The 13,480-nt window shown below is 45.3% G+C and overlaps 3 protein-coding genes across 3 annotated transcripts; 2 read left to right on the top strand and 1 right to left on the bottom strand.

Moving 5' to 3' along the window:
* Positions 1-218: 218 nt before the first annotated feature.
* On the top strand, positions 219-2,202 carry rpl10a (ribosomal protein L10a). The gene is made up of 6 exons (XM_003963100.3): positions 219-326; positions 763-834; positions 906-986; positions 1,516-1,664; positions 1,743-1,915; positions 2,000-2,202. Exons 1-6 carry the CDS (start codon positions 322-324, stop codon positions 2,168-2,170), a joined length of 651 nt encoding a protein of 216 aa, XP_003963149.1. The 5' UTR covers positions 219-321; the 3' UTR covers positions 2,171-2,202.
* A 682-nt stretch (positions 2,203-2,884) lies between these two features.
* Positions 2,885-5,622, top strand: LOC115249276 (lymphoid-restricted membrane protein). The gene is made up of 13 exons (XM_029834487.1): positions 2,885-3,019; positions 3,101-3,161; positions 3,235-3,310; positions 3,394-3,421; positions 3,538-3,678; positions 3,774-3,905; positions 4,314-4,458; positions 4,541-4,581; positions 4,669-4,719; positions 4,800-4,927; positions 5,009-5,122; positions 5,263-5,376; positions 5,450-5,622. The coding sequence occupies exons 1-13, from the start codon at positions 3,008-3,010 to the stop codon at positions 5,574-5,576; spliced, it is 1,170 nt and encodes a 389-aa protein (XP_029690347.1). The 5' UTR covers positions 2,885-3,007; the 3' UTR covers positions 5,577-5,622.
* A 99-nt stretch (positions 5,623-5,721) lies between these two features.
* inavaa (innate immunity activator a) lies at positions 5,722-12,919 on the bottom strand. Its single transcript, XM_011621930.2, has 10 exons — positions 12,855-12,919; positions 9,298-9,390; positions 8,595-8,728; positions 8,391-8,513; positions 8,061-8,295; positions 7,911-7,964; positions 7,612-7,816; positions 7,359-7,508; positions 6,435-7,065; positions 5,722-6,358 (listed from the first exon to the last, which is right to left on the bottom strand). Exons 2-10 carry the CDS (start codon positions 9,359-9,361, stop codon positions 6,266-6,268), a joined length of 1,689 nt encoding a protein of 562 aa, XP_011620232.2. The 5' UTR covers positions 9,362-9,390; positions 12,855-12,919; the 3' UTR covers positions 5,722-6,265.
* Positions 12,920-13,480: the final 561 nt, after the last annotated feature.

Genomic DNA, 13,480 nt, shown 5'->3' with positions numbered 1-13,480 from the left:
TATTTTATGATTTGCAATTTATTAGAGATATAATTGATGAGACAAATTAGTAATAAATATCTGACCCATGTAATATGGAACATAGAATAACAATGTGAAAGACAAAATCCTGTATTTTCTATAGTTGTATAAAAGGTCAAAGATGTTTCTGTAGGGTTATTCATCTATATTATCCTGATATTGGTGAAATTTGAGCACATTTAAAAACACACGCACACACGTTTTCTGCATTGACGTCACCAAGCGTCGCCTTTATTATACGTAACTTCCTGGTCCACTTCCTTTTCCGCCGTTGCAGGACAAGAGCGACAACCTGCTAAAATGAGGTTAGCATACGTAACTCTAATAATGTAAAGAAAACGCATATTTATGCGGGAAGTAGAGGTTTATATGAACACATAAGCTCATACTATTGTCGTATGTGTGTAGTTTAGTGCAGTTTTTCCAGAGTTAGGTTAGTTAATCGTTAATGTGTGGAACCGGCAAATATCAGCGGAGCCTGTCACGTTAACTTGGACATGTAATCCACAGTCATCCATGGTGTTAATTAATGATTTAGTAAAAAAAATCATTACTCAAATACCTACAATAACATCTCTAAGTATTGCAAGATACATTTTTTTAAAATGTCAATATTTAGTTGGGTATTCAGCAGCTGAATGAATTCTCGCGTTATCTTGTGCTAAACAATTGGAGCCTATTAACTGTGATTTCATTTTGATTAAGCCTGCATCTTATAACACGAAATATTTAATTTTTCAGTAAGGTCTCCAGGGATACCTTGTACGAAGCCGTGAAGGAGGTTCTGCAGGGAACTTTGGCTAAGCCAAGGAAGTAAGTGCATACATGTAGCCTGGGGAATGTCAACAGAATAGCAGGGAAGTTAATTTTCTTTTCTTTTGTAGGTTTGTGGAGTCAGTGGAGCTGCAGATCAGCTTGAAAAACTATGATCCCCAGAAGGACAAGCGTTTCTCTGGAACTGTCAGGTTCGACCTATTGCTTGACCCAACCTTTTCCTTGTGCGCTACCAGCCCTGTCATTGCTGTGGCATGAAATTGCTGCGATTTATAAAAGTTGAAGAGAAAAACAAAAAAGGCAGGCCAGGGGCTGACATGGAGAAGTACTTTGGGTAGTCTGACTGAGCTGACCCAGCCCTGGCTGGTGGAAGCAAGGCAGGCGGACCCCCACCCTGGGTCTTAAAACATGAGGGAAGGCTTTGAGTGGCTGAGCTGGTAGGTTCATGTCCTCAAGCCGAACAATTAAACCCAGAGTTTGGCTGGACATTCATCATGGTATGGGTAAGACATTATTCAATCAAAGTTGGTCAGGATGGTGTCATAGGATTTATGTAGTTTGTTCTTTTTGATTCTGTTTTATGAAATAAGGCAATGTATCTAAACCTCCACCAATTAGTCATTTGTCCTTAATGATGCTGATAACTTGATCCATGTGTGTCAGGTTCGTGTACGCTTGTGTAATGCCTTGTAATAACTGTATCCACTCCCAAACACCCAGGCTGAAGACTCTCCCAAGGCCAAAATTCTCCGTATGTGTTCTGGGAGACCAGCAGCACTGCGATGAGGCCAAAGCTGCTGATTTGCCACACATGGACATCGAGGCTCTGAAGAAGCTGAACAAGAACAAAAAGATGGTCAAGAAACTCGGTATGAAGTGGATACGAATCGTGATGTATGCCACCTTTTATAATAGTTTTGTATTAATCTGTTTTCTCATCTGTTTAGCCAAGAAGTATGATGCCTTCCTGGCCTCTGAGTCTCTGATCAAGCAGATCCCTCGTATCCTGGGCCCTGGGCTGAACAAGGCTGGCAAGTTCCCCTCCCTGCTCACCCACAACGAGAACATGATGACCAAGGTGGATGAGGTCAAGTCTACTATCAAATTCCAGATGAAGAAGGTACGGTGATGGGTATATATGGTGAATAATAGTGGCTTTTTAGTTTGTCTCACATTTGACGTGACCATGTTTTTCCTGTCGTAGGTGCTCTGTCTGGCTGTGGCTGTTGGACACGTGAAGATGACAGAAGATGAGCTGGTGTACAACATCCACCTGGCTGTCAACTTCCTGGTGTCTTTGCTGAAGAAGAACTGGCAGAACGTACGCGCGCTCTACATCAAGAGCACCATGGGCAAACCCCAACGTCTCTATTAGAGTTTCTAATAAAAACATGGACTTTCTCCAAAGTTGACTGTCTTGGTGTCTTCTTGACTGAAACTTGAAGTCGTCTTAACATGTTAACAAATGCTCTAACTACACAAGTTCAATAACATGATCATAACGTATATAATAGTGCCGAGTGAAGGCTCTGAATATTCGCTGTTACCTTGCAAATTGATCCTGTGGCCTTTTAAAATGTAATGCTGCTTTGTGCCTTAATACAGATAATGCTTTTTAATCAATTTGATATTCAACAAGTGAGGTTGGTTTTAAGTTTCAGATAAATTTTAACAGTATGGCTGCCTAATTTCAACAATGCCATTTCCAAAACAAGACATTTAGGCACATGACTTGTGATTAAATGCATTCATCCATTCACTTTAGTGCTTCTTGTTCATGTATTAGGATGAACTGATGCATTCAGTGATGGAGAAGTTTGACTTTCTAACAATTGCACACCAACAACTTTAGCATCATTTCACAATATTTCCGTAGAAACCCCCAATTGGATTTCTCTCAACCTAAAAGGGGGTCAGAGGTCACCTTGTGTATTGCACATACAGTATGGGCATCAGTGATGCATGTTTGATTAGTTATTGGCTGAAGGCGAAGCCATAGCGACATCACTACCCATGATCCTCCTGGGGCAGCCGTTGTCCTGCTCAGGTCTGACTGGATCTGTTAATAGGATTATAAATCCTCAGTCCTTGAAAGGCAGAAGGAGACAGACTGAACTGCTCTGAAGACGGAAAGAAACTACACCAGTTTTTTAAATAATTCACATGAGGAGGATTAAAATAATCTGATCAGATTGTTTCTTTTGATGAAAGGATGGATGCTCAGGTGAGTGAGTTCAGACGCTCCCCGTTACTGTTGTTTACAGTCAGATTTGGACCATTTTAGTCTTTTCTAAACTTGTTTCAGCCTGAAGCGAAGACAGACAGCTCCTGTCCGGCAGTCGACCTCAGTGAAGACAGTGACGGAGGTAAGAGACGCGTCAACATGTTGACGAGCCCCCCAGAGAGCCACGCCGTGACTCCTTTAAACATTACCAACAGAGACCAGTCAGGACGAGTCTCCGCCTGTCCCGAAGTGGAACGAGCTGTCCATCATAGAGCGCGTGGGCCTCAACAGGTGAGGCTGTACAATGTAGCAGCAGCAGGTGCAGCATTTAATCTGATATTAATGTAGGAGCTGGATTTTGTTGTTGTTGACAGTGTGGAGATGTCTGAGAAGGATTTAGAGGTGAGTTCATCCCACTTTTAAACCCCAGGGGCACAAAAAAGTTCTATTTATTATGGTTCCCATAGCAACCAAATCTGATCATATGATGAGTGAAATATTAAGTGTTTGGCCGGCAGATGGCCTTCGCTCAGATCGCCATGGCCTTCCACTGTGACCAGTACACCCTGAAGCAGAGGCTTCAGGCGGAGGAACACGCCCGGAACCTGGCTGAGGAGAACATCCAGCTGGAGCTGAGCAGAGGCAGGGAGACGCTGGAGGTGCAGCAGCATTAGCATCACCTGAAGATGTTCCTCAATGAGAAGTCTGGGAACACTCTGTGTTTGTGTGTGTGTGTGTGTGTGTGTTTTTTCAGACACTGAAGGGCCTGTGCATCGACAGTCAGCGCAGCAGAATCCTGCAGAGGCTGGAACTCTCCCTGGACATCCTCGCCGGCACCGTGGAGCGAATCTCCAACACGGCTGAGGTGCTCGGAGCCGTGCACCAGGTAGCTTTGAGTTAGCCTGGTTCTGTGGTAAACAGCTAGCTAGAAGAATGGTTGATGGTTTTATTGTTAGCTAGAGTCATTCCCAGCTGCCTTTAGACGAGCGGTGGGGTCTAACCTGCACAAGTCTGCAGTTCATTGCAGAAACTCATAGAAACAAAGAAAAAATAGATCCATGGTTTCAAATATAACATCATGCTTTTATGCTTGAATGGTCAGATACAGCAGGAGGTGGTGGATGCGTGATGTGAATAACCGAACATCTACAACCTGCAGATTTGGAAGTCAGTGCTCTAGACTGTGCAGCCGTATTGTGTGTGCACCAGGAAGGCCTAGCGGTTTGAAAGCAGATGCAGTGTAGACTAAAAAATGAAGAAATCCTAAAGTGATTCTCAGTGCTGTCTTCTTCAGGAGGCGCGAGTGAGTCGGGCGGTGGAGCTGATGTTGGCTCACGTGGAGAATCTGAGGAGACAACACGATAAAAACGTATCAGATCTGGAGGAAGCCAAGAAGCTGATCCAGCAGCAGAGCATCTTGTCTCCCAGAGCATGTTCAGGTCTGATAGCTTCCCCAGGGCTGCTTCATACCTCACATGATCTTCAACGTGTGACTGATCAGAAATTTTCCAATGATTCCAGATCCAGAGGACAGTGACAGCCGAATGAGGAGCTTCCAGCAGGTATTTGTGTGTGCCTCATTAGTCACCATGACCCTTTCAGAACTTTCAAATCTGTATTTTTGTACGTCTTTCATGTATTTGACCCAGAATAGCAGCCGTCGGAGGGTCAGCATGTCATTAATTTCCAGGGAATCTCAGGTAATTCTGGCTTCTGTAGTTGTCGTCAATGTTGCTGGAAACAAATGTAGGAGAAACAAAGTGCTTCTTGGTCTGTGCAGGTGATAAAGCGACAACTGAAAAAACGAGTGACGCAAAGCACCAAGAAGCCGGGCCGCTCTGGGTCCCCCAGCTCCGAGTCCAGCTGTTCTGTTTTGACCAAAGAGGACAACTGCTTGGTGGATGACAGGTGTCCTCATGAGGATCCTGGTCTGGTCTACCTCAGTGTTTCCACCCAGTCTTTGTTTACCTATTTTTTCCCTCTTTACAGACCAGCGAATCCAGATGACCCCCCATCAGCTCCACCTCCTCCAGCGCAGTCTTCCATCCCCGACCCAGATCACCTCCCGAAACATCCTTCCAGCAGGAAGATGCAGAGGAAAAAGTACAAAAAGGCATCTTACAGTCTGCAGCAGACTCCACGGTCGCTAAACTCCATGTTGTTTTGCTGCTTTTCCGTTGTTTTTAGCAATGCTCCATCCCAGCGGGCTAAAACCGAGCTGTACATTTGTGTCCCTGTTTCAGTTCACCTCCGCCTGCTGTGCGACAGAGGCACAGGATCACGTCCTCGCTCGCCAGGAAAAAAGCAGACAAAGATAAACGGAGTAAGGACGTTTACCACAGGCTTTCTGTGGGCAAGTAAGTCAGCGCCAGTATTTAAAGCTTTGGTGACGCTGCGTTGGCCTGATGTCTGACGGACCGCTGCCCTCAGGTCTGGATCAGTGTGCAGGCGACCTCTGGCCCTCTGGCTGGACTGCTGCCGGTGGATGCTCCTCTTCATCTACATGTTGGTGCTTTTCTGCGTCATAACATTGACCTTCTTCCTGCTGGAGCTCTGATGACGCCAGACTGCTCCTCTCAGTACCAGCGTCCATGTGCAGCCAGGTCCCAAAAGTTCTGGGCTGGGAATAAATATTTGAACAAAATATGCCTGTTTGTCTTTGGAGACGCCCGACGACAGATGACAAACCCACAGCTTTAGCCTTTAGGTCGTAATTTCTTTTTATTAGAAATATGCAAAAAATGACCCAACACTTGGTTAGTAACAAAGCACCTTAGAGAATAACTCCACAATCATCAAACCACCGTTAAAGGCACCAGTGATTAATTAACAGCATACACAAAATATCAGTTTAGCTCACATCAGATGAAAAATCCTTTAACTAGTTAAAAAGTTCTGCATTTTCCAAAAAAGCGTAGATTCATGCTTACATCATGTGAATGGTGCTGCTCAGGAACATAAATATATAATAATAATATTGAAAATTATATTAGGAATGGGCAAACTTAATTAAAAACTTCTGGATTTAATGTGCAAATAAACCTTTATAGACTAAAAATTTCAAATAAATAAACTGGAATGTTAGATTAAGTTTTAATTGAAAGACAAACGTGCTCGTCGGCTTTGCGTTAGGTCCACGTCCTCAACAGATAATCTCATAGTCCACAGTCGTAATAAATACAGAGATAAATAAAGCGGGACAACACACATCCTGCTCCACACGCTGCAGAGCAGTCGAGGTCTCGGTTACACCTGGCTCACTATTTCCGCATCCTCTGCCACGAACCACTGGACCGGAGTCCCGTCGGGGTCTCGCTGCAGAACCATGTTGCCTGAACCCTGTGAAAACAGGCGTGAAATTATGGGCTGGTTTATGAATATACAGCATTTACATCTGGTGGCTCTCGGCACCGACCTGTTGAAATGATGGCAGATGAGGGGAAGTAACGCTCACGGGGCCCTGCTGATCCAAGCAGCCGGGTTGTACCTTCTGCAGCTGGATTCTCTGATGCCAGGACTTTAGTTCCTCTGACACGAGCTCCCGCGGCAACAGCCTGATGGCGTGGTTGGGGTACTCCTTCAGCGAGGGCGTTCGCACCAGTCTGGTGTAAGGTGGAGGGGGCTTCAGGATTCTGTTTGGGGACAGAGCCCTTTCTCGCCATTGCGGAGGTGCGTTTGCCACAGGAGGGGGCGACAGGCAGGGTGTTTCCACCTCCGGGCCTTGAGGGGAGAGGGGGCCGTCCTCCATCGTAGCCCTGGTGCTTGTGAAGCTGGTCAGGCTCTTCTTCTGTGCTCCAAGATGGAATCCGTACGGCGGCGGGCACAGCTTTGGTATCTCAGTGGGTCCGTCCCTGCCTGGGGAGCTGATGTAGGAGGAGGAAGAGTGCTCCGAGCTGCTGTCCTCAGAGCTGGACAGGGAAGGACGCAGGGGGGAGTACTCTGGAGAGCGCACCATGAAGTTAGCCACACAGCATCGCTGGGGCAATCGGCCGCGCCCTCGACTGCCCTCTGCGATCCGGTCAGCAGATGACTTGCTCTTGGGAAGTCTGTGGAGACACAGAACCATCAAAATTGAATCAGGGATGTAGTCAGTCTGGCACTTCCTGTTTTACTTTGATAGGAACAAAGGGAGTTTGACTTCTTTCCCATGTGTCTTTCTACCTCTCATTTTCTGACTGTTTTTGCTTGTGGAGCCTCAATTCCTCTATTTATTCTGTTTTCCTCCCCCTAAACACCAGATTGAGAGCCAAGTGTTCCTGCATTGTTTTTCGTGAGTTGTAAAACTTTAAATTCTGCGCTTTGTGTTGGCTTAATAATCTATAGGAATTTTTCTGCATACCTGAAGGACTGGGTGTACTGTCGGCGTATATGCAGTTCTGGAGTAGAGGGCGCACTGATGGCGTTATTGTGGCGCAGCGCTGAGTTCCTGACGAACTGAGACAGAGGAATCCTGCAGCTCTCCACAGGCGCCGGGGTTCCCGCTGGACTACTGTAAACAAAGAAACGATGCAGTGAGATATACAATGTCTGAAATGCCCCCCGTAATTGTCTCCCTCACACAGTATTTATTCAGTTTTTGCTACAGTTCTTACCAGGACCTGCTGCTGGAGGCGGACTGAGGTTTAGAGGACCTCTGGTAGGGTTTATCCAGACTGGACTCTTTCCATGGAGAGTTCTGAATGGGGGAGCGCTCAGACTTGACACCGAGCTTCTTCAGTGATGGCGGAGATGAGTGAAGGGGGTCAGAGAAAGAAGTTTCCAACACAGGTGGAGAGAGGGGGCTGGATGAGTCCACATCTATGAAATCAAAAACAGTCACTTGCTTTCAAATATGACCATCAAACTGTTCGTATTGAAAACAAATGTGGATATTTGCTGTAAATGAACTCACCATCGTCCAGAGCCACCACGTCAGACAGGGAACTGTCATCAGACATGTTCAGATCTGCACAAAGATATGAAACATTCAGCTTCTTTTTCGGACCCGAGGACTTCATTACTACATTACAATGGTTAGCCTGAAGGGGGCAGCAGCGCTCACCACTGATTTGGCTCCGTGACGCGGTGATGCACGGTGAGTTGCACTTGCTTTTGTTTCTGTGCTGGAACAAAGCCTCCTGCAGTTGTTTCACTTTCTTCTCCTCCCTCTTGAACTGCTGCAGCCGGCTCTTCTTCTGTGGTTTACTGAGGTGCTCCTCCAGGGAGAGTTTGCGGGCCGCTTCATAGATCTGCTGATGCACAGCCAAGTCGGTTTCCAGTGTTTGCAGCTCTGCATCCTGTAAAGGAATCCTCTGTAATTTAGACTTTTTGGAAAAAAATAAAATCTATTGCTTTTACTGATTTACTCTTAAACAGTGAAGATTGTTTGCACCTCTTTATCCAGAAGGATCACACTTTCGTCCAGCTTGAATGAAGCTCCGATCCTCCTCCTGACCTGTGGCGGGTTCTCATCAGGCATCAGAGGATAGTCTGAAGGCATCTTTCCCGTCAGCTCCTGCCAACCCAAAATGTTGTCAACCCAACTGCTGTCACAGCGTAAAATGTCTGATTGTGTCGGGATCGAGGAGACACTCACCGCCTCCCTGATGCAGAGTTGCCTGAGCTCCAGCAGGCAGAGTCCCAGACGTTCCTCCAGAGACTGGTGCTTAAGCTTCAGGGCTCTGGTGTTGGTGGTCAGGTCCTTTAATGAGGACGTGGGACTGTCTGGACCTGAAATGTGCACAAGAGGTCAAAACCTTTAGAAATGGACACCAACAAAGTCAAGAGCTGACATGTTTATTTGTGTTAGTAGGTTGCATTCTGGGTCAAAGCGATGTCTTCAGACTTCCATTGCTGTGAGTAAAGCACGATGTAGTGTGAAGATCTGCTGGAACAGTGCAGGGTAAATACCCTGCTGTCACATGTCGAGTGGCCTAGTTTATGTTTATATTTAATGTCTTTGTCCTCGATGAATGTATGCATTATTTTCTTTAACCACTGATTCTGCAGCCCATAAACAAAGAGTGTGCAATAGATGCAGAGTCACTTCCCTCTGTAAGGTCCTAGTTTGGCAAAAATAACTCCAACAACTTGTTGATTGACATTGCTCTAATCCAGTATGAAACAAGCCTGAATCACTCAGATCTACACTTACAAAAGGGGCTGATAATTTTCAGGTTACACTTTCAGAAGACAATAGAGAAGGTCCTGATATGATCATACCTCATTATAACAGGTGTTATCGGCTTAAATTCTGCATATTTTGATGTCAGATGATCTATCTAGAGTCACATTCTTACCAGAGTGCAAAACAATTCCGCTGTCAGTGTCACTGATCTCCTCTTTACTTTCAATGGTCGTCATCGTGACTATTCTTCAGGTCGGGAAAGTATCTGTGAAAGAGTCAGATATCGAATAGACCAGTCAAAATCACTTTAAAAAGAAACTAGACTCTCGCGTTGCTTTCCAACCACACGGCTTCATTGAGTAACACTCCTGCTGCTTTACTAAATTAAGTGACCTGGCGAGTCTCCTTTCACACGCTTATCTATGCAGACGCTCCTTTCCATCCATCCTCCTCCTCCTTTTCTTTCTCCCCATCCACGCTCGCTAACAAAGGAGGTGGACCCTTTGGCTGACTCGGCACATGTGCAGAGGTTAATCCGAATCGTAGTGCCATGGCGACGGGGCACGGTTTAGGGAGCGTGTCGCCGTGAGGCGTGTCAGAGGGCGCGCAAGGGCCCAGCCCCCGAAAAGGAAAGCAGATGGCAGCAGGGATTGCACCACCCATGGACTGCACCTGTTCCCCCCCAAACACCCCTCCCTCTGCTCCCATTCAACCGGTGTCCAGAGAACCCTCTGGGGGCTTTGAAGTGGAAGAATGTCTCAATGGCGGGCTTGTCTGCGCAGCATCGGATCACAAGGCCCGTGCTGACTCCTGCACAACGCTGCCCGTTCGACTGACACACTTTCACAAACAGACAAGCACATTTCATGTTTATGGCCTGTCCTGCTCCATTGTTTCTCCCCAACAAAGATCTGACTGCCTGTTGGCAAAAACAAATGAGGGAGGAAACCAAAAGTGGAAAACAGGCACAAAAAAACATCTACAAAATGACATCCGTGGGACTGATTTTTTTTTAGCGTCAATTAATGATCAGATTTAAAGTGAATCCTCTCTTCTCTCACCACCTTGATGTCCTTCAGAAAGGCAAAAAGGTCACAAGACTTCACTTGAAGAACCAGAAAATTGAATTGTTTGCAGCCATTTTTCTGCCATTGTCCTTCAAGGATGAACTTTATCAGTTATAGTCGTTCAGTGCAATTTCGTTATTATAGCACATTCCAAATGAGCAAGTTTGCTTTGGTTATATTTTCCTGATATTTTAACTGAGAATTTCAATAAACTTTACTAAAAAAAAACAACAACCCACAACATCGTGTAAACAAAGCTTGTGTGGGAAGTAAATGAGTCAGGACGTGAGGGGAGGAAATGTGAGTTGAAAACAAGCGCTACAAGGATGAATATTGTTGCTAGAGCTCCCACGTATAATCCCTGATTCTCGTCTCATCATCTTTGTTTGTAGATCGTTATCGGGCCCTTTCCTGCAGGGACCAGGAAGATACTGAGCCTGCGCTGCCGAAAACCTCCCCTAACAGGATATTATTGTGTATTCCATAGGCCTGACCCATTCACCACAGCAACTCATGTGAACTGACGCAGCTATGAGCAACAGGCAGCACAATGAGACGCAGGCATATTGAGTCAGTGAAACAACACTGCAACAAAAGGCCCTGTATCAACCATCAGCCCCACTAATCTGCTGTGGATGCAGGATCTGCTGACTGCACCGCTTCAGGCCCGAGCAGCATTACTGGGCTACAGGGAGTGGTCTCGAAAGGAGCCCCGAGTAAGTTTCGCAACGCTTCTTGCAGTCCAGATCCATGCTGCAGGATCTAAAACCTAAATAAAACCTAAGTTGACCGGACTCCAGGGTGGTAATGAGAGACAGGCGGGGTGATGCAGAGTCCCTCAGACTTTATAACTTTCACAACAAACTGTGGTTGGTGGTGGCGACCGACTGAATGGGAAGGTGGGTGGATGGGTGTGAACTGTAATGAAAAAGCAGACCCTGCTGCAGCTTCCAGCTTATTATCAAGAGAATGATGTCATTTTTCATATCTTTCATAGACACATAAGTTATGAGGGTGTAGTCATCTGTGGGGAGAGTCAGACAGTGCTAGTCCTTACTGAGATGAACAGGAATAGCACCATTTCCTGTGCTGATAGTATCATCACCACTGATGTACGCTGCTTTCTGATATCTCAAATGTAGCAGATGTGATTAGTTCTGAAGAAGAGCCGGGAGTGGGAGAAGACCATCCCACCCGTCCTCCTTTCTTACCAGACTGTGACAGCATCACAAGGGCGGAAGCGAATGTTTAGGGTACGAGATCATGATGTGGATTCACTGTCTCCCGAATTTCCCCCACCACCCTTTCCCATGAGTTTCTGAAGCGCCGGCCTCCTGGAAGAACGCCTCGGCTGCTGTGCTCATTACCACTGTGGTCGGCCCTGGAATTACCGACGGGGAGCAGCCTTCGCCAGCGAAGCAGCGAGGGTTGCCTGAAACCAGACCTGGGCTTAGCTGGAACCCTGTAATTAAGATTTCTCCGCAGAATGCTGATACAATGGAAGAAACCAAAATGACTTTACAGCGTGCCTTATTTCTAAGTTTGATAAAAGGCCAAAATCCATTCAGCAAAACGGATTTGAGTTCATGCTGGAGGAGAGAATGGTGGGAGAGAAGCAGAAGGAAAAGTCCCTGTTGTATAACGACGTGTGCCCACGAAGACAATAGAAGCTGATCACTTCATTTTTGGAAATGTTTCTAACTCGCGCTGTCAAGCTGCTTTCTTCTCCTAGTTAACACTGTTCAGCTGTGCAGGTGTCTCTCCTTTCTCCTCTACAGGGGTAACAAACCCCTATCACACTTCTCTGTCAACCATATGTTGCCCAGACACTCCATCCCAGTCACAGCCCAGTGACAGCGTAAATACAGCAGGCTACAAGAGAAGACCCATTGTTCTCCACTGGATGGAGGGTTGGTTGGATACTATGACACCTTGTCCATTTTAGTCATTGTTTTAGGCTTCTTGGTGGACAACAACGTCATGGACGTTTCACTAACAAGTGTCCAATGGTGAAGAAATGGTGAAGTCTGAGGGGATAACAACACACAGGTGTTATCTTCGTGGCCCGGGTAGCACTTTACTGTCTGTCAACACATAAACTAGGAGAGATTGTGTTTACTCTGTTGCTGTGATTCCCACCGAGCATCGTGGCCCCGGATAAAGCCATCAGGACTTAATTGTAAAAGCTGCCTGTTAATGATCGAGCTAAAATGACAGAGAAGATGTTCAAAATGCACATTATGCAATCATCCAGTTGTGCCAGAGCCATAGATGAGTGGTAAGGATCCATCTATGATAATGTGCTAATATACAAAGATATTTAGCAACACAAATAATTTACAGAAAAATAAAATGCAATATGATCCCATTATTTGTTGCGCTTTCGTTGTTTTAAAATTTGCAGTCTAGCCAAAGGTACAAAGGAATTCTGTTTGAATGACAATATGTTTAAGACAATATTTTTAAAAAAAACAACCAGTAAAGTTAATGTTTGATCACACAAACTTTAAAATGTGTATTACTAACAATTACATTCCTGTTAAAAAATAAAGTTAAGCCACTGCTCTCTATGTACGCCACATCCCCGTGTCTCAGATACAACTGGGTTACTAAAGTTTAATACTTGCATTACTAATCATGCGGTAAAAATCTTTGTTCTTACCCTTTAAAGTTAGAATTGCTCTTTTCTGTGGCATCCAGCTGCAGCGGTATCTCCGGCCGGACTTGTCCTGACTTTCTATACTCAGATGGGATGAACGCTTGGGACATCTGTTACAGTCAACCCCACTTTTTCCTGTAGGGGGTTGAGTTTGCTTCTTTTGGTTTTATTGTATTAATTCCTTCTTCATTTTTTCACTCTTACATAGACATACCTAATTAATACAAACTTTATGATTTTATACTAATCGGTAATGTCTTATTTTTAAGTGAAAATGATTATTTCTTTTCCCCAGTTGCAACCGTCTCCCCCGAGTTGTTTAAAATGGTTCGGTCCGACGCTGCTCGGTTTCCAGACATGCTCTGCGTATTTACACAGCACGCGCCTCACCGAGAGAGAGGGCTTTTAATTTGAAAGGTTGCACAAAGGAGGAGCTGCAGCAGGGGAGATGGGTTTTACTAAAAGCCAATAAAGACAGATGTTTGATTACACAAGTCGGACAATAGTGGTCACTTCTTTCTCCATGTGGGAAAGAAAACCGCGTATATGCATTTAAGCTCCAAGAGGACATTTAAATTTGAATTTTTAAAATTCAAAATGGAAAAACACTAGCGATTAATTGAATTCAT

The sequence above is a fragment of the Takifugu rubripes genome, chromosome 3 (genome assembly GCF_901000725.2).
Source record: "Takifugu rubripes chromosome 3, fTakRub1.2, whole genome shotgun sequence".
NCBI lineage: Eukaryota > Metazoa > Chordata > Actinopteri > Tetraodontiformes > Tetraodontidae > Takifugu > Takifugu rubripes.
Note: the sequence above shows the minus strand (reverse complement) of the source record. Positions and strands in the feature narration are given on the sequence as shown.

Excerpts from the sequence above, each read along its gene's own strand:
- rpl10a (XM_003963100.3), top strand. Across the intron at positions 1,665-1,742 it reads AAAGATGGTCAAGAAACTCG|CCAAGAAGTATGATGCCTTC; the intron begins GTATGAAGTGGA and ends TCATCTGTTTAG. Across the intron at positions 1,916-1,999 it reads TCAAATTCCAGATGAAGAAG|GTGCTCTGTCTGGCTGTGGC; the intron begins GTACGGTGATGG and ends TTCCTGTCGTAG.
- LOC115249276 (XM_029834487.1), top strand. Across the intron at positions 3,311-3,393 it reads GAGCGCGTGGGCCTCAACAG|TGTGGAGATGTCTGAGAAGG; the intron begins GTGAGGCTGTAC and ends TGTTGTTGACAG. Across the intron at positions 4,459-4,540 it reads GTCTCCCAGAGCATGTTCAG|ATCCAGAGGACAGTGACAGC; the intron begins GTCTGATAGCTT and ends CAATGATTCCAG.
- inavaa (XM_011621930.2), bottom strand. The coding sequence starts at position 9,361 with ATGACGACCATTGAAAGTAAAGAGGAGATCAGTGACACTGACAGCGGA. Across the intron at positions 8,729-9,297 it reads CGGAATTGTTTTGCACTCTG|GTCCAGACAGTCCCACGTCC; the intron begins GTAAGAATGTGA and ends TGCACATTTCAG. Across the intron at positions 7,817-7,910 it reads CGTGGTGGCTCTGGACGATG|ATGTGGACTCATCCAGCCCC; the intron begins GTGAGTTCATTT and ends TTGATTTCATAG.